This window comes from Mercurialis annua, linkage group LG1-X, assembly GCF_937616625.2.
Source record: "Mercurialis annua linkage group LG1-X, ddMerAnnu1.2, whole genome shotgun sequence".
Classification (NCBI taxonomy): Eukaryota; Viridiplantae; Streptophyta; class Magnoliopsida; order Malpighiales; family Euphorbiaceae; genus Mercurialis; species Mercurialis annua.
The window spans coordinates 51,174,784-51,195,760 of record NC_065570.1 but is presented as its reverse complement, the minus strand read 5'-3'; the positions used below and the strand labels follow the sequence as shown (position 1 = coordinate 51,195,760).

At 27.9% G+C, this 20,977-nt stretch overlaps 2 protein-coding genes across 2 annotated transcripts; both read left to right on the top strand.

Moving 5' to 3' along the window:
- Nucleotides 1-1,958: 1,958 nt before the first annotated feature.
- LOC126666133 (MLO-like protein 6) lies at nt 1,959-10,690 on the top strand. The gene is made up of 15 exons (XM_050359086.2): nt 1,959-2,324; nt 2,423-2,480; nt 2,697-2,947; nt 3,761-3,877; nt 4,476-4,536; nt 4,682-4,770; nt 7,709-7,783; nt 7,946-8,040; nt 8,321-8,370; nt 8,533-8,573; nt 8,787-8,960; nt 9,084-9,119; nt 9,341-9,408; nt 9,495-9,555; nt 9,844-10,690. The coding sequence occupies exons 1-15, from the start codon at nt 2,202-2,204 to the stop codon at nt 10,348-10,350; spliced, it is 1,806 nt and encodes a 601-aa protein (XP_050215043.1). The 5' UTR covers nt 1,959-2,201; the 3' UTR covers nt 10,351-10,690.
- Nucleotides 10,691-19,384: 8,694 nt separating this feature from the next.
- On the top strand, nt 19,385-20,054 carry LOC126668763 (protein transport protein Sec61 subunit beta). The gene has a single exon (XM_050361962.2). It carries the CDS (start codon nt 19,550-19,552, stop codon nt 19,871-19,873), a length of 324 nt encoding a protein of 107 aa, XP_050217919.1. The 5' UTR covers nt 19,385-19,549; the 3' UTR covers nt 19,874-20,054.
- The last annotated feature ends 923 nt before the right edge of the window (nt 20,055-20,977 follow it).

Here is a 20,977-nt window from a genome sequence, read left to right as displayed (position 1 = left end):
GACAATCAAAAAATTATAACAAAATAAAAGAAATTAAAAGATTAGTGACCGTAAAAATATAAGAAAAAATTACAAAGTGACAAGACCCGGTAGACTTAAATTTAACTTGAAATGATTAAAAAATCTGGTATTTTCTAACTTTAAAATTAAGTATCTAAAGTAAGATAAATTAATATTTTATTAATATGAGAAAAATAAAAAAAATAGTGATTGTGAAAATTTAATGTTCTTAAAATTTGAAATGAATTGCATCCTACAAACACCAAACAAATGATAAAAGTGATTATCTGTAATTTGTTTTTACCATAATGTAGAAAGATTTTAAGATAATTTTTTTAAATTTAACTAATTTATCTTCAATATGAAATTTGATTATGGATATTTTAATTAGTGATAACATTGTTTTTAGAATGGCAAGGTGGAGTTGACTTGGTAGGAATAGCAAATCAACGGTGATTAAAGAATGATCATGCAAGTAAATGACCCTACAAATTGATTTTTATAAATTAGTCAAATAAATCTGTGCCTTTGAATTATTTGATCAAGTCAAGTAACCACTTCATCTCTCTCTCCCCAAAGCTAAAGTCAAAGTCACCCACCCTATTCGTTCCTTCTTATTTATAAATAATAAATATAATAAATATTTAAATAGTTGTATAATATTTAAATTAACGTCTCGAAAGTGAAAGTGTTGAACTAAATGACATTTAATAAAATTAAAATTAAGATTCATCTTACACAGAATCAAGAATTTTATTTTAAACTATCATTGACTTCTATTTATAATTCACTTCACTTTTTTATTAAAATTTAAATAAGAAAATAAGAAAACCACTTTTTATAAATAAATATAAAAATTATTAAATAGGTATTAATGATTCAATATATACACATTTGATATAATTTTTTGTTTCATTAAAAACATAACTGGCAATTTACTCCTTCAACTTGTAAGCAATAACCAATTAACATATAAATTAATTTTGTGGACAAATTAGTCACAAATTTGTTGACTATGAACAGATAACTAGGGCTGTGCGTTCGGTTAGTTCGGTCGGTTCGGTCACCGAACCGAACAAACCGAACACCGAAATTTGTTAAAAATCACAAACCGAACCGGACCGAATTCTAATTTTGGCTTACACCAAACCGAACCGAAAAGTTCGGTTTGGTTCGGTTCGGTTCGGTGAAAAACCGAAATTTTTTACTTTCTTCATTTTTTAATTTTTTTTATCATAAAATAAATTCTAATATTAAATAATAAGTATCTAATAAATATTTTTATATAGTTATTAGCATAATTATATGTTATATGAAGTTTATTAACTTATATATCAACTATAATTAAAATATTAAACCAAAAAAATATAAATTTATATATATTAATATATATATTTTTATTTTTTTATTAATTGTTCGGTTTTTCGGTTTTTTCGGTTTTTAAAATGCTCAAACCGAACCGAAAACCGGACACCAAATTTTTACCTAATTACAAACCGAACCGAACCATAGTCACCAAATAACCGAACCGTAATTGTAATTTCGGTTCGGTTCGGTGAAACGGTTCGGTTTGGTTCGGTTTTTGCACAGCCCTACAGATAACCCCATTTTGGCAATTTATCCCTTTAACTTGTAAGCTAATTGTCCTCGAAATTGGCAATTTATCACCTCAACTTGTAAGCTAATATTGGAGTTAATTGCCCATAACTATCAAGTTCATGACTAATTTGCCTACATAATTAATTTATGTGTTAATTGCCCATTATTTACAAGTTGAGGGGGCAAATTGCCACTTAAAATCTTTTATTAAATTTAAAATCTTACATTTTAATTCTTTTTCAAATAGAAATAAAAAAAAATCCACTTCTTTCTTTTTCTCATTTAAGTTTTTTTTTGATGAATTTTCTCATTTAAGTTCACACACTCGTTTTCTATATATCTATGAAATGATTTGAAATTTCCTTACTATTTCCTCTCATTCTCTGTTTTATCTAAGTATTCTACGTAACCTTACTTCCAGACGTATTTCTCAGTCTCTATTCAACTAAACTCTGCAAACTAAACTGTCTTTCTAATTTATATCTTGAGGTGAAAGTTAAGTTTTTCTTTTTGCACTATAGTCCTTCTTGATTATTTATAGAAAAATTCAAGGGTGTTCTTGATTCTTTTCCTGTAATCAAGAACAGCCGAAGGTTTAATCCATGGCCGGAGGTGGTGGAGGAAGGTCCTTGGAGCAAACGCCGACATGGGCCGTCGCTATAGTTTGTTTTGTTTTAGTCTTGATTTCTATAATCATTGAATACATCATTCATCTCATCGGAAAGGTAAATTCTTATTTTTGTATATATATTATATACTTTGATATACATGAATATTTTGTACTAATTTAAAATGATTTCGATATATTTTCACCTTTTTGCAGTGGTTAAAGAAGAGACACAAGAGAGCTCTTTATGAAGCCCTTGAAAAAATTAAATCAGGTATAACCAAATTATATGCTGCGCGGAAACGAAAATGACGAAACGATAAATGCGGAAATGAAAAATGGACAAATTATATTTTACATATTAAAGTTAATTATAAATATAGAATTTATGGGTTTCAAAAGCGTTTTCAGAAACGAAAAACGTAAAATTTGATTTTCTTTTTATATACAATACGAAAATAATCTAATTTTTATTGTTTTTGGTGTGCAGAGCTTATGCTATTAGGGTTTATATCATTGCTCCTAACTATAGGTCAAGGACCAATATCGGCTATATGCATACCAGAAAGTGTTGGAGCGACGTGGCATCCATGTAGCAAGAAGCAAGAGCAAGCAATACTTAAATCTGAACAATTTATAAATGACGAAAATCGGAGGAAGCTTCTGAGTATTTCCGATTCCGATTTAAGGTTCCGGCGATTCTTGGCCGGTGCTGCAACTACTGATAAATGTGCTGATCAGGTGATTTTAGTTAGTTTGTAAGTTTGTCAACTTGAATTTTGAAAACAACTATGTAAAAAATATATATATAATAAATTATTAATTTAATAATGTTATATAGTTTTTCAAAGCAAATTTAATTTATCTAATGTGGACATAGAGAGTGAAACTGTGGAAATTGGGTTTTGATTTGTAACAAAAAATAGAAAAGCAAATTCAGCAGGCAATCAACTTATAGAAATTTTCTTGAGTGTCAACATGTATGTGTAGCATATTTGATTTTCTTGACCAAGAAAAATAAAAATATGCATGAAAACGGAACTTAATTTCTGCCGTGCTGTTTGATTTCAGTGTTCTAAATAAACAAAAAAATTCAAATAAAATCTTTAATTGACTGTAAGGCGGAAGGAAGGTGGCAGGTGGCGGACGTCCTTATCCGCTAGTAACCAGTTATTTCTAATTGAGTAATCTCCTTTAATCCACTTTTTTTGAATCGTTTCATTGAAATGTGGATGTATAAACTTAAATTTTTTGTGCTATACACTTTTGGATGGAACTGAATGAATGAAATCTTGTCACGTAAGAACGATTATAAAAAATGTCTTAAATTGGTGGCTTATAAAGTAGTATTACTGTTTTAATTTATCCAATTCAAAAGAAATTTTCAGCTTGTGACGGATAAATTTACAACGGAAATTTATGTCACAAAATTTTACAATGAATTTCTGACGAAAAATTGTTATAACAATTTTTTAATTATCTCATTTTTCTACTTTCGCCTCCTCTTAAAATTTTTGATTCTGCCAATTTATATTTTTTTTTTCTTGGGTACAGGGTAAAGTCCCATTTGTGTCATCGGATGGAATTCATCAACTCCATATTTTCATATTCGTGTTGGCTGTTTTTCACGTGCTGTACTGTGCTCTCACAATGGTTTTGGGTAGAGCCAAGGTATTGCTCTAATCACATAATTAATAAGTGTAAAATAAATTATAAATTTTAGTGTATTTTATAATTAAAATATAGTTATTAAAAAATAACCTGTTTTTTAAAAAAAAATTATTTATATTTTAAACATTTAAAATTATCAAATTTATTTTATTTTTCAATTTTTCTGTATCAAATGTCCCATTTTCTTAAAATCGACTTTACAGTTTTATTATTCTAAAAAAAGTTCAAATGTGTTCTTGATATTTAACACGTATTTCAAAATTAATTTTTACTATTCGAAAAAAAATTAAATATATTTTTCATATTTAATATATAATTTAAATAAATCTTTATTATTTTCAAAAATATTAAAAACTGAAAGTATAGACATTTAAACTTTTTCCAAATAGATTAACTCTAATTTAAAAAAGTGGTATAATTAAAACAAAAAATTAAAAAATAGGATAAAAATTACAATATTAAAAAATTAAAATATAAACCCAAAAGCCGAAAAATGGAATACCTTTTTATGATTCAGCCTAATTTTGAATACGAACTTCTAATTTATTTATTTTTTATTTCGAAATAAAAAGTCACCGACTCTATTGCTGAATTGCAGATGAGGAGTTGGAAATCATGGGAAAAGGAAACACGAACAGCTGAGTACCAATTCTCACACGGTACGCAATTACTCCAACTCTCTAATTACAGTACTTATGTGTTTTTTTAGCTTAAATTTATAATTTGAGTTTACTTTTTGAGCTGTATATTAATAAAATTATTCACACTTATAATAATTTTGTTTTATTTGATAATATATTACAGATCCAGAAAGATTCAGATTTGCTAGAGAAACATCATTTGGAAGAAGGCATTTGATCTTCTGGACCAAGACACCCGCCCTTATGTGGATCGTAAGAATCTTTTTCTTCGTTTGCAATTATTTTTATTTTTTGAATACATATTAAATTTAATGAATCATGAGCTAAACAATAGAGAGTTTTTTTAATATTAATCATAAAATATAAAATTAAATATAATTATATAAAACTTTAAATTCTGAAACCTCAATAAAATATTGAATAATGGATCAATTCAGTCCTAAATTTGAGATTCAAATATTTTTTTGTTATTTTGATCAAGTAAACACAATACTTTATTCTTTGGATCAATTACATAAGATGAACTAGTTCATGAATCGGATTGATCCAATTTTATTATTAATTGACCTAAAACCATGGAGTATTATTCTTAATTCAATAATTGAGAGTATTGTTAAAAGTAAAAGTGGGTTATTTGACCCTAAATTATATATTCAGAAACCCGATTAATCCTTTACTCATAACATATTTATAAAATAGACTGTGATTTTTTATAATTACCAATATATTAAATCTAAATGATTGTGAGATCTTTTAGGAATGAATGATTTATTTTTTTCTAATAATTGAATGAATGATTTTGAAAATGCACAATTGGCCAGTGGTTTTCTTAATTAAACCTAAAGTTTGAACTTTTTTCTCTTTTGGTCCCTTCAGTTAGTTGTATATCCTAAATCATTGAATTGAATCAGTTTGTTTAAATACGTGTCCTCAAGTTGTCATAGCAATTAAAATGTCTTCTAGAACCCCAAAATAAAATGACGTAGGACAAGGTTTACAAATTTTCCAGATTTGCATCTAAAAGGAACATTTTAGTGGTTTTATTTATAAAATGTTTTTTTTTAATCCGTTTAAACTTAAATCAAATAACCACACACAGCACAAAGATCAAATAATATTTTCAAATTGGAGTTTTCAATCATATTGTTTTAAATTACAGTGACTCGGCTGGTTTATTTGAATTGATTCGATTTTAAAGACATTGATAAAATAGTATATTCATTCTGCATTCTAATTTCTAATATTTTTTAAATTAAAAAAAGATAAAGAAGAAAAAGTCTAGTGATACTGGACAGAAATTTAATCTTGAGAATGTATAAATTCAGAATAGTTGAAGAGGTGCACATTTAAAACTCACCATACCTAACACAAACTTATGAGTTCGAAATTTTAATTTTAGTTGTTGATTAAAGAATTGGACCGAACCGGCCAATTACCTAATCCATTCTGAATTTAAAAGCTAAAAGTCTAGTCCAGCTGAATTGATTAACTGATGGTTGACTCGGTTGATCCAGCAGTTCAACTGATTATACCATTAATCATGTTAGTTTTTTTATATTTAGTATACATAATTGGTTGAACCAATGGTTGGTTCGCTCAATTTTTAAACATTTCTTACTTTTACCTTTAATTAAATTAGGTTAATGGATATAAAAATTAAATTTTTTACCTTTTAAATATAATTAAAAATTCAATTTTTATAATATCCAAATTTTAAAAAATTGATAATATATTCATTCAATTTAAAAATTTATTAATTTAATACATGACATGAATCATTAATATTTTTAATTTTGAAATATGTTTGTCAAATTATAAAAATAAAGTTAAGATGAATTACAATTGATTTTGATTAGATTTATAAAATACATATTTTTTGAACTAGATTTTAAAATTATGATATTGGTTTCATCTAGAAAAACTATGGTATTGAATTACTAATTAGGATTAATTAGACATCACTTTGCAGTTAAAACAATTAAAAAATGTTGTTAAGTCGAATGAAAGTACAGCAAACGTAATTCATACTAGAAATATAAAGATGTTTCTGCCAGTTAATCAAAAATGGAAATGTCTCTATTGTTATTGGTATTAAAAAGTCGGTAGCGGTCTTACGATGCTAATCTTGAAAATGACCAATTTTGTAATTTATACATTTATATTTTATACATTTATATTTTATAATTACCAATAAAAATATGAAAAAATATTTTGTACATTTATATTTTTAACTAATATAGTAGATATAATTAAAAAAAAATTGGAATAGTAATATGATCCACCAATTTTATAATTTATGATATATATATGTATATATATATATATATATATATATATATATATATATATATATATATAATCTTTATTTTAAAACTATTTTAAAGATGTATTAATTGATAATTAAATTTATTTTTATAATAATTACCTTATTTAGTCAATTTTTTTAATGAACGATTGCTGGCAAAAAATTCCGGGTCAAGCACTTTCGCACAAAAAGTGGCACACTAGATGCATACTAGAGGTTATGATTCTAAGAAGGAGGAATAAATCAAGTTAAACATACAATCCTAATTTATAAAAAAAACTGGATCCGAATAAAAAAAATTCGGGTTAATACATTTAAAGAAAAAAAAGCAGCCTTCATAGAACAATAGAAAATAATATAATTTACAAAAAAACGACAATTATTTTTTGCTTTTCCAAACTTCCCAAAGAATAATAATCTACAAAGTTGTCCATATATTACTATAGGCACAATTTGAAATCAACTCAATCGGATTAAAAATAATTCATAGAAAAAGGGATTTTCCAAGATAATATAATTTTTCGAGTTACACCATACCAAATTAAACGGATAAAATCACAATGCAAAAATAAGCGACGTTGAATTTATTTAAAAAGAGTTATGAAATTTAAAATGAGGGTTATTTATGTAAAATTATTTTAAAATGAGAGTTGGATATATTTGTTATAAATTATAATTTTGATAGATTATATTTTTTTGGTAAATTGATAGATTATATTATTGTGTATCACTTGGAAAGATATATTTATTAATTTGGTGAAAACAAAGATATATGGAATTGTTTTTTCCGATAATAATAATAAATTTCTAAATTTAACTCAATGATTAGATTATGCTTTATCTTGGGCCATTTCATTTACATAGTTATTATATTGTGCCTTGCAGGTTTGTTTCTTTAGGCAATTTGTGAGATCGGTTCCTAAGGTTGATTATTTAACATTGAGACATGGTTTTATCATGGTAATTTGCCCACTCTAAAACTCATTATGACATATATAAAAACAATTATTTACTTATTATTATTATTATTATTATTATTATTATTATAAGAAGTGTTCAAAATATAATTATTTAAATATTGTGAGTGCATAATAATTTTCTCTTGTTTTTTATTTTTAATAGGCACATTTGGCACCTCAAAGCCACATGAAATTCGATTTCCAAAAATATATTAATAGGTCATTAGAAGAGGATTTCAAGGTTGTTGTAGGAATAAGGTTAGTCTCCAATGTTTTAAATTAATTCAATTTAATCCTAATATAATTTATTTATTTTAGACACATTTATAGTATTTTAGTTTATATCATATATGTCTGTTTGGTTCAACTGTTATTTTATAATTAGTGTTGACAACTATTAGAGATGTTTGATCAAATTCAACAATGGATAACATATTTTTACAATTTATTCATGTAAGTTTTTATTTTAAATTCAACTGTACGTATGATATATGCATGATCTTAGACCAATGATAATTTTTGTGTTTTCTATTTGCAGCCCACCGATCTGGTTCTTTGCTGTTCTTTTCTTACTCTTCAATACTCATGGTAAGTTAAATTATGCAGTAATTTTATTTTTATGGCATCAAACTTTATGGAGAATCGAGAATATGTAAAAGATTAATTAATAAAAGAGAATTTTCATCAAAATAATTAAATAAAATAAAAGAATTAATTTGTGGCTAAATTTGTTTGACTATCTATGCACAGGCTGGTATTCTTATCTATGGCTTCCCTTCATTCCGCTAATTGTAAGTATTATTTATCCAAGCCACTGAGCCAGCACATTTAAATGTTTAATTTATATATGAGTAAAAGGTCATTCTGATCCTTGAATTTATGAGGCGACCTCATGTAAATTAAACTTGATTTATTTTGACAATTTAATCCATAACTAATCAAAACAAGATCAATTCAAATGGGGCCGATGAACAGATCTATAACATTAATTGATGCTTGAATAGATAATTTTGTTGGTGGGAACAATGCTACAAGTGATCATAACAAAAATGGCGCTTCGAATACAAGAAAGAGGAGAGGTTGTGAAGGGAGTACCAGTAGTTCAGCCCGGTGACGACCTCTTTTGGTTCAACCGTCCTCGTCTTATTCTTTATCTTATCAATTTCGTTCTTTTTCAGGTCCTTTTAAATTTTTCTCAATCTATACATTCGTTTTTATATTATTAACTTCAATTTGATTCTTATTTATTTCTATGATTATTCGGTGAACTCGCGTGATTTTGTTTTGTTGTGTTATTGCAGAATGCTTTTCAGCTTGCATTCTTTGCTTGGAGTTGGGTGAGATTTTAAACCTTTTATTTAGATTTAATGTCATTTCTTCTATTAAGATTGAATTATTTTAATTGGTTATATAATATGATTGATTTTGGTCTAGTCTATTTAAGTTTTTAATTAAGAAAACCAAATCGAACTAAAAAATCAAATATAACGTTTAAATTGACTTTGATTTTGATTCAGTGACATTACTAATGAAGTTCATTTTTTTCTACTTTTGACAGAAAGAATTTGGGCTCAAATCATGTTTCCATGAACATTTGGAGGATATAATCATCAGAATTTCAATGGGGTAATTTTTTTTTATCTTAATTATTTACTAATTACTCAGTTATAATCTTAATAAATTTGATTAAATATACTGTTGACCATTTTCAGGGTCCTTATCCAAATATTGTGCAGCTATGTCACCCTTCCTCTCTATGCCCTTGTCACCCAGGTAATAACGATAGGTCTAATAGTTCAAAAAGTCCAAATTTATTTATCCTTTTTACAAATCTAACCAAAACATTTAATTTCATTAATTTTAGTCCAATTTTAAAAAATTAACAGTAATTTCAGTCCAATTTCACTAGTTGACATATATTTATTTTAGTATTTAAATAATGAATAATGAAAACTTATAAATGCATATATTTTAAATTTCGTTTTATTTTTGTAATTTTACACAAATAATTTTAAAAATTAAAATTTGAATGCATTTTTCCTTTGATTTTGATATTAACAGATGGGTTCATCAATGAGACCAACAATATTCAATGAAAGAGTAGCAACAGCTCTAAGAAATTGGCACCAAACTGCCAAGAAACACATTAAACATAATAAAGGGTCTGTAACCCCCATATCGAGTAGACCCGCCACACCAACACATCCTATGTCTCCGGTGCACCTACTCCGCCACTATCGGAGCGAAATGGACTCACCTAGACGATCAAATTTTGGTTGGGAAACCGATTCTCCTTCTCACCCTAATCTTGAAAATGGTTCCTCGTCTCATAACCCTAATCATGAAAATGGTTCATCGTCTCAAACTCCTAAGCATGGTAACGGTTCGTCCCCATTTCATCATCAGTATCAACAACAAATCGAGTTAGGTTATGTGGAATATGATAAGGATGAGAACGAGCCGGGTTCAAGTCAAGTGGTGCCGGTCTCTGAACCGGTACGAACCCAACAAGAAATTAACATGGTGGCACCAAAGGAATTCTCATTCGATAGAAGATTAGATGTATAACTCAAAGGTCGTAAAGCTACATATTTTCTCAGGTTGAAGCTGCTTCAAGGAAATTTTTTTATATGAATTGAGTTCGGCATGTAGGATTATGATATCAAAATATTATTTGCATCAAATTAGATAGACTGATTGCGGAACTAAGCCGAACGCTATGTAAATAGTTCTACATATAACTTGATGTGGATGGAAACCCGAGTACATGGACAATTGTCAAACATAGAGTTCTTTTATTTATTTTTTTCTCTTGGAAAATGTTGTAGGAAAAGTTCTAGAAGTGTAGAAAAAGTTTGTATTATTTTTGTTATATGTTTTTGAGCAATTTATTGGTGTAAAAAGAAAATGCATTGTGTTAGGTAACTAAAATTTCATTATTTGAATTAAAGAGAGAAAAAAATTGCATAAAAATTTATTGTTCTTAGAGGAGAGCTTTGGGACATGGATGTTTTTGGTGATCAATTAAAAGAAATCAAGGAATTATCTGAAGTGATTGTTGCCAAGAATGTTCTGTAGACTCGGGGCTGATTTCAAAGGAGGAGAAGCTTGAGTTGTCTAATCTCAGAAAGAGAGCTTTGCGAAGCAGGATTTCTTGTGGGTTTAGAAATCGAGGCTTCCATGGAATATGACGGGTGACAAAAACATAGAAATTTTCCATAGTAGAGCATAAAAGCACTATCACTTCCATCCAAATGGATGATACTTTCTTTACGGATCGTGAGGATATTAGATTTCACATTAGAAATTTTTATAGAGCCTTTTATAGCCAGCAAGAAAATGCTCAGTTTGACATTTATGTGATGGTTTTAAGCAGATTTCGGTTCAACAGGCAGAACCTTTTATTGAGCCGTTCGAAGAAATAGAGATTTTTTAGTGCTCTTTCTTCTTGTGGTGAAAAAAAAGCGTCGGATTCAGATGGTTTTATTTTTTATTTTTACCGGAGAACGGGGCCTTTTATGAAGAATGCCAGCGGAGACATAAAAAGGAGGAGCAGAATGTGGTGGTTTTTTTATTAATTTGAAGTGAAAAAAAAAGAGTGTTTATCCAACATAACGAATGTGCCACGTTAATTTTACAACAAGCCAATAAACATTTACGATAGAAATTTTTTATTTATTTCTTATTTTTTTTATTATTAAACATTTGCACATGGCTAACGCTTCATTAGTTTGTTGCACGAATGACGACGTGGCGCAACCTTGCTTTCTATAATTAGTAAAAAAACATAACATGTTGGTTGTAAATATTTTGAAACTCACGTGTTAGAGTTATTAAGATAGATTAGAAAATGTTTATTCCAATAAAAATAATTAAGCCATATTTTTGGTATTATTTTGAATAAATTAAGCAGTTTTCAATAAAGCGTATAAAAAATTGAAGGGTAAAATATCAAGTCTATGGGTTATTTAAATTAAACCTAATTACTTAAAAACCACACATGTTGAATTTTTTTTCGTTTATACCCTGAATTAGGAAAAAGTTTATTTGTACCTTTTGTTTGGATTTTTATGTTTCACCTCTTTCCCAAAATATCAAGAGAAAACCACAAAAATATTACTATTTAAATAAGAATTTATAAAAATACACACCAAATCAAAAATTTACATTCATGACAAAATAAGGAAAAACTTTACATTTTCTACCCAACCACTAAATAAGAGACACATGGCACACACAAAACCAAAAAAAGAGAGTCAAAAACGTGTTAAAAATAGTCAAAAACGCGTCAGAACCGCGTCTGACGTGCGTCTGCCATGCGTCTGACACGCGCGTCAGTCACGCGTCAGCGCGTGTCAGTATTTAAAAAAAATAAAAACTGTATCGTCTATGTATCTGATATGTATATGCTATGTATCTGAATGTGTCACTGATTCACTTTCTCATATTTTTAAAAACAAATAAACAAATAAATATATATATATATATATATATATATATATATATATATATATATACACACATATTATTTAATGTACTATTTATGTGTATATGAGGTGTATGTATAATATATTTTAAATTCAAAGATATATGTATCACATGCTTTAAAAACGCATAAATTACGTTACAAAAAAGCATATATATTATATATTATGTATTAAAATATATGTATCTATCATATATAAATTATATATATAAATTGTTTATGATATGTATTCAATATATGTATTTAAAAAATATGTCTTTCTATTAAATATTTGATGTTTGCTCCGTCCTTTTATTTTTTATCATGTTGCACGAGGTTTTGCTTTTTAGCTCAATTTATTGTTTATATTTATAATGTATTTACGATGTATATACAATGTATTTACAGTGTATTGTAAGATATGGATGATACATTGGTAATGTATTAAAATTTTATTATTAATTTTTCTCCTCTATATTTATGATGTATTGATGGTGTATTTATGATGTATCAAAGATATATCGGTCATTTTAAAATTTATTTCGTTAAAATAATCCAAAAAATTTAAATATGTATCAGTTATGTATCAGCTATGTATCTGGATGTGTAACTGATTTATTTTCTCATATTTTAAAAACAAAAATAAATATATATGTGTGTATATATAGACACGCTCACATATTATTTTATGTACTATTTATGTGTATATGTATAATATATTTTAAATTCAAAGATATATGTATCACATGCTTTAAAAACGCATAAATTACGTTACAAAAAAAGTATATATATTATATATTATGTATTAAAAATATATGTATCTATCATATATTTATTTTATATATAAATTGCTTCTAATATGTATTCGATATATGTATTTAAAAAACGTGTCTTTCTATTAAATATTTGATGCTTGCTCCGTCCTTTTATTTTTCCATTTTGCCTTTTAGCTCAATTTTTTCTTTTATATTTATAATGTATTTATTATGTATCGGCCATGTATTTATAATGTGTATTGTAAGAGATAGATGATACATCGGTAATATATTAAAATTTTATTATTAATTTTCTCCTCTATATCCATAATGTATCGATGGTGTATTTATGATGTATCGGTAATATATTACGATTTATCGATATTGTATCGGTAATTTTAAAATTTATTTCGTTAAAATAATCTAAAAAATTTAAACATGTATCATCAATGTATCTGCTATGTATCGTAAGACTTGTTTGAGTTACAAAATCCAATTATTGTCTCTTGTTAATTGATTCTTCAAAAGTTTTTATTAGGGATTGCAATGTTTTGTTTGCTTGATGAATGTGTGGCAGGATTAAATGGATGTGCAGAGAAAAAATCACAAGCTTCCCATATGATAATCACAAAGTAGAAGTAATTCCCAGACATAAAAACATAAAAAAATGATCTTGATGAGTTTAAACAAGTGGGTCATTCATCAAAAAAAAAAACAAGTGGGTCATTATGCATGCAAATCCATTTGAAATTTGGAACAGATGAGACATATTATTAAATAATTAAGAAACAAATCAGTTTCATACATGAAATTAATAAGCAAGAACAAAGATATCAAATAGATGATGATTATGATTTATTTTTGGGGAAAGCAAAAAACAGAGCAATGATAGAAACTACCATAACTGTAGTTAAGACGACACCTTGAGAAGCTACCATATTATTTCTTAATTAAAAAAACAAGAATTTGTTATGATGATAAAGAAGAAATTAAGAAGAAGATTTTGAATTTAAGAAGTTGGTTGAGATTGAATGAGAAATTGTATAAAAAAAGAAGGAAGAACTCGTGCTTTTATGAAACAGGTGGCAGCTTGAGAAGAAATGGTTATAAAAAGTAATAAGTAACTTAGCTTGGGTATTAAATGTCAAACACATCTGGTAGAAGAGAAAAGTTCACGGAATGTTGGCATTTGAGTAAAGTTATACCGCTTTTTCAATTCTTTCGTAATTTTCTCAAATATCTTTAATTTAAAAAATAAAATAAAATAATCCTTTAATTTTAATCTATATTCTAATTAAATTTTAATATTATTAATTATACAAAAAAATTTATTATTCTCTAAATTCAATAAATATTTTAATAATTAACTGATAATAATTTTTGAAATTGAAAAATGTAATTTTTTTTAAGCAAAATTAATTTTTCTTTTAATCCTTTTTTAAAATTTTCAGGAGAAGAAGAAGAACTCCTCCTCGTTAGAGAAGATAAACATACCTGAAAAGATGAGCGTCTGCTCATTCATCTTCTTTTGAGAAGATGAGCAGATCTGCTCATCTTCAGGTCTGCTCATTTTCTCACCAGAGAAAATGAACAGGCCTGAATTGATTTTTTAAATTTGAAAAAATAATTAGATTTCGACAGACGGTAATGGATTTATAAATTGGAGGAGTACGGTGAACGATAGTCGTTTGGAAGAATCTTTTTAATTTATTTAATTTTTTAAATAAAATTTTAAAGAATAATCAGTTATTAAAATTTATTTGAATATTTTTAAAGTTGAAGATTTTTTTATGTTCTTTAAATGCAAACAAAATATGATATAATTTTTTTTATTTAGTTGTTTTTGGTGTTTTGCTCCTTAAACTAATTAAACCATTTTTTGTACCCTAGTTCGGGGTAGAGATAAAATATAAAAATCCAAAAAAGAGTATAAATGAATTTTTTTTTCTAAATCAGCGTCTAAACGAAAAATAAATTTAATGTGAATGGTTTTTAAATAATTAGGCCTTGATTTTATCCTTTTATATCATTATATACAACACTAATCATTTCTTTTTCTTCTTCAATTCCATATACTAATTTCTGAAAAAACAGTGGCACAAACTCTTATTTTCTGATTCGATGACGTAACAAAACAAATTTCCATAAAAAGAAAAGTGTTAAACTGCAACAAACGGAAGTATGCAGTCGTGTTAAAAGCACATCAAAAGCTCTAACAAAAAGCTGAAACAATCTACAAAACGACAACTGCTGCCTTAAAAACAACCCCTCCCCCTCCCCTGTTTTGCTGCATTTCCAGGTGCGGCCATTTCCTGTTCCACTAAAAGCCCACTGTTTACTGTTTTCTAAACTACACCCACTGCTCATCTTCTTTATATACACAACCCCTTTTCTTTTCTCTGCTTAATAACATCAAAAATGGAGATACTTCAGGCATTTTTTGGGAGGTTAAGCAGACAGTGTTATGCAGTGCTCTGTTTAGGAATGGTTCTTGTGATTGTTGGTATAGCTCGCTATATTGATGATAATGCTGAGATTTTTTAGTGCTCGTCGTCTTGGTTAGTACTGACCAAGAATATGATCATCGGCAATGTTTCATTGCTATAGGGTTTATTTTATGGCTCAGATGATAATCTCTGTATTGTTCTTTCATTATTGTTGTTGCATGTGCATATGAAGAAGAAGATTGACAAGAATTAATGGATCAATTCAATTGTGACTTTTTTTCTTTATAGGATTGTATGAAATGAATGTTGTAGCTTTATATACTCTGTTTTCTTTAATTCTTGCGAAGTAGAGGAATAAAATGGAAAATCAATAAGGTATCATTAATATTTAGGATTTACTACTGATGATTTTATTTAAAGAAGCAACTGCAAGTCCCTTTAACCATAAAATGGTGTTTTATTTAATTTTTATCATTTAACCAATATTGGATAAACCATTAAAAATGGTTAGACTACAAACTACTGTTGGTCCGACCAATAATGGTCCGACCGCCGTTGACCTGCCGTTAACCGGTGTTGACCGGAGGTGGTCCGGCCGTTGATTGGCGTTAACCGACGGTGTTCCGATCGTTGACCGAAAGTGGTCCGGTCGTTGGCCGGCGGTGGTCCAACCGGTGATGGTTCGGTTAGAAGTCTCCGGTCTATGTAAAATGGAGAGAAATTATTGAGTGCAATAAACACACAATGTGTAAAATACACCATAAAAGAGAAATTATTAGGTGTAATGGAAACACAATAGGTAAAATACACCATATGAATAAAATAGTAATCACAACAATAAAAAGGTAGAGATGAAAAGAATCTTTTAAAATTGTGGAATTTTTATAAAAAAAAAAAAATTGGGTGATTTATACAAAGTTTTGAATTTTTGGGTGATTTGGCGTAATTTTCTCAAATTCAAATTAGATTATTGGTACCGCAAAAGTGGACTTTTGTAGCCGTAATATTCACAAGGGAAGATTAGGATAATACTCTATTTTCTAAAATAATTTGATTTCTTACCTCAATAAGGAAAACATAAAGAAAATACCTCATCATTTTAATGCTTTTATTTTTTTACTCTAAAGCATGTTTATATTATAATTATACCTCATTTTCTTTAATTTTTTACTCTTAGCATATAATAGCTGTCATTTTTATATGACTTTTTTTTTTATTTCTCTCTTCTTCTTCTTCTTCTTCTTCTTCTTCTTCTATATTTCTTTTTTTCTTCGACAATTTTTTTCTTCTTCTTTATTTCTTCTCTTCTCCATTTTCTTTCTTTCTTCTTCGTTCTTCCATCGTTCCGCCGCCGTTTCTCCATCGCTCCACCATCACTGCATTATTCTTTCATATTTTATTTTAACAAACTTTTCTTTAATTCGTGTGATTATTGCGATTTTTATAACATTCAGATCTAAATAAATTACTCTTGATTTTTTTTTCAAGTTTAGATATAAAAATCTGCATAAAACGATGTTATGATGAAAAAACGGCTTTCTACACAAAAAACGATTTTCTGCAAAAAAACAGCATCTGATTATCATATGATTATTATAACACTGCAGAAAAAATGATTTTTTATAAAAAAAAAAAAACAGTCTCTGATTATCATATGAGTATCACTGTATTATCATGTTGTTATCATAACACTGTATAAAGAAATATTTTCTACAAAAGAAAAATTGATTTTCATGTTGTTATCACTGTATTATCATCTCGTTATCATAATATAATCATATGATACCGAGATGATAATGTATTATTGTACCTAAATGATAATGTTATGACAACGACATAATAATAAAATTATGATAACAATATGATAATATGATACCTATATGAAAAGAATTACATAAAAATTATAATAACGAGATGATAATGTGAAGAAAATAGTATGATAATAAAGTATAATAAAGTCATATTATCATACTATTATCTTCACCTTATCACCTTATTATCATAAATTTTTTGTAATTGTTTTTCATACATGTATCATATTATCATACTATTATCTTCACATTATCATCTCGTTATCATTAATTCTTTTGTAATTAATTTTTTCATACATGTATCATATTATCATACTATTATCTTTACATTATCATCTTATTATTATAATTTTTCTGTAATCTTTTTACATATAGGTATCATATTATCATACTATTATCATAATTTTATTATTTTATTATCATCAGGTTATCATACTGGTGTCATGAATCTTTTGTAAATTTATTTTCACGTACGTTATCATAACCTTATCATAATTCATTATCATCTAATTATCATACTCTAGTGTTATGATAACGACATGATAATCAGACACTATTTTATCATACTGTAATACCCCGTAAATTTCAGTGTGTTTCCGACAATTGTTGATTATTATAACTGCTAGATTTAGGCTGAAGTCTCGGTTGCCCCCGAGCATTGGTTTTCTGCAGGTTATTGTGTTTATTTGTTAATTGAAAGGCTAGCTACGGGATTTGGTACTACATTACCCATACCCTAGCGCCGGTCGCGATTCATGAAAATGGGTCGTAACACATACATTATCATAGATATTATCATATATGTACCATAAATATTATCATCTCGTTATCATATGATAAAACATTATCATATGACACTATTTCTGTAATTTTTTTCCATATAAGGATCATATTATCATACTGTTATAAGCTTATCATTATATTATCATAAAAACATTATCATACTATTATCATTATCGTACATTTGGATTATCATAACCTTATCATAATCATATAATGTTATGATAACGATATGTTAATACAGTGTTAATCATATGATAATCAGACACTGTTTTTTTAGTAAAAAAATCAATTTTCTCAGCAGTGTTATGATACTTACATGATAATGCAGTGATGATACTTATATGATAATCAGAAGCTGTTTTTTTGCAGAAAATCATTTTTTGTGCAGAAAATCGTTTTTAATACAGATTTTTAGATTTAGAATTGGAAAAATTCAAGAGTAATTTATTTAAATCTGAAAGTTGAAAGAAATCGTATTAATCACCACGAGTTGAGGAAAATCGCTAAAATCAAATATGAAAAACGGCGGAGCGACGGCGGGATGATGGCGGAACGACGACGGAGCGATGAATTAACGATGATGAAGAAGAGAATAAAAATGAACAAGAAATAAAGAAAAAAAGAAGAAGAAGAAGGAAATGAAGAAAAAGAATGGCGGAAAAAAGAACAGAGAAGAAGAAGAAAGCCATGGAGAAGAAAGAGAAAAAGAGAGAGAAATAGGAAAAAAGTGACAGTTATCACTTATGAATCACCAATAATATAGTTAGAGTAAAATAATAATAAAGAGTAGGTATAATTATAATATAAATAGGTGTTAGAGTAAAAAAATAAATATATTAAAATAGTGAGGTATTTTCTCTATCTTTTATTTGTTGAGGTAGGAAATCATATTATTTTCAAAAATAGAGTATTTTTCCTAATTTTCTCTATTCACAATAAAAGGGTCCAAGCCCGTACGTAGTCTAATTTTTTCAAATAAATATAGTTATATAAAAGGAAAAAGGGTTATTTATGCCACTATAATTTATTTTCAGGATCAATTAAGCCCTCAATGTCCAGAAACGTTCAAATCTGCCCCCAACGTCTTAAAATATTAACAATGAGACCCCTAATTTTGACGCATAAATGAGACGTTAGGGGTTTGATTGTCCAAATCAGGGACCTGATTGTTCTTTTTTTAAGACGTTAGGAGCATATTTGAACTTTTCTATACATTAAGGGCTTATTTAATCCTAAAGTTAAACTTTAGAGGCATAAATTACCCTTTTTCCGATAACTATTACCCTTTATCCATTATGATCGCAGATCAGCATCCTTTTACGAAGATCAATCAGAACCATCCTCTTCATTAAATACCTCCCAAGAGAACTGAAATAACTATTACCACTCCATTTCCAAATATTTACACCTATACCCTTCCGCCTGCCATTTTAGTTTTTTTTTTTGTTTTACTTTCTTTTCCTTTACTTTCTCTTTTCATCAATTTCTTAGCTTTCATCAAAAATAATGGCGAGAGGTACTTCTCAGTCTCAAAGCTCCTCCTCCACCACTTCCCGTCCAGGAGTCGTCGCTCCACGCGGCTCCGCCGCTGCCACAGCCGGCATGCGAAGACGCCGTCTCGGATCCTCCGCCGCTGGTTCCGGATCCGCTTCCGCAGGTGGAATCAGCACCGGTAGCTCTAATATGCTCCGATTCTACACCGATGATGCGCCTGGACTCAAGATCTCACCTACTGTTGTTCTCGTTATGAGTCTCTGCTTCATCGGATTTGTCACCGCTCTTCACGTGTTTGGTAAGCTCTACCGCAGTAAGGTGGCTCCCGGAGCCTAATAATTCGGGTTCCCGAAACCCGAACCGGATATGCTCTCTCTGTTTCAGATCGTTGACCGGTAACTGTTAGGCGCTTTTTTTTTTGTTTCTTCTCCGTGTTGCTATGTAAACACTAGCGAGATCTTGATGAGTAATTTATTGTTAAATGGAATCTTTTTTTTATTTCAAATTGGTTTAATAATTTTGGTTCTTGATTATTATTAGCTGATGGAATAATTAGTAACATTAATTAGAGTAATATGAGTTTGATTATTAGCTTTGCCAGACCAAGTTTGTGGCTTTTATTCATAAATATAATGTTGATTTCTGATTAAAAATTTGAGATGATTTATGATTATTGCAGTCCAAAATTAAGATATATTCGGGAAAAGGTTTTGTTTGATGAAATTGCAAGGCAATTTTTTTGCTTTATAATATGTTCAATCCAATTGATGTAAATCCAATTATGGATAGGTTGTTGAGACTGCATTTTAATTTTCAAGATTAGTTTGGTTTGTTGAGCTCTATGTATGGTTCTTAGGGTTGGTAAAGCTGATGCATATTTACTGTTTGATGATTCATTTCTTAAAAGTGAATGACTTTTTGGTATTTATGTTTAAGCTATTTATTTTTTAGCTAAAGGCAAAAAAACCCTTCAAGTTTTTAATAAAGAGAACATAGGCTTTCTTTATTTGTCATCAGCCATTTAGACCCCCCAACATTTCTAAACATCGCAAAAAAGTCCTCTACGTTTTTGAAAAGATAATTTAAGCTTTTATTTTTAATGAAGATAACTTTCTTCCCGGCAAAATCAAGTGGCCAAGATAAAACTAAAATAGCTTATGTACTTTTTTTGATAATTTGAAGGGTTTTTTTTATACCTTCCGCCTATTTTTTTAATAAATGTTTATTAAAAAATTTAAATGATAAGATTATAATTTATTGAGATGTTTCAGTTATAAAAAAACTAATCAAATAAAAATTTTATAAACAAGTAAATTACTATTAATAATTGAGTGGTAAATGAGTAATAATGACCAAGTTTCAGGGGTTTAAATAAGGCTTAATTTTTAAAAAAACTCCCACCTTGCATTTTTTTTATTTATACTCTGATCTTGTAAAAAC

Bases quoted from the DNA above. Each gene is read 5' to 3' on its own strand.
- LOC126668763 (XM_050361962.2), top strand. From the start codon at position 19,550: ATGGCGAGAGGTACTTCTCAGTCTCAAAGCTCCTCCTCCACCACTTCC.
- LOC126666133 (XM_050359086.2), top strand. From the start codon at position 2,202: ATGGCCGGAGGTGGTGGAGGAAGGTCCTTGGAGCAAACGCCGACATGG. The intron at 8,041-8,320 runs GTTAGTCTCCAA...TTCTATTTGCAG, and splicing joins AAGGTTGTTGTAGGAATAAG to CCCACCGATCTGGTTCTTTG. The intron at 9,409-9,494 runs GTAATTTTTTTT...GACCATTTTCAG, and splicing joins ATCATCAGAATTTCAATGGG to GGTCCTTATCCAAATATTGT.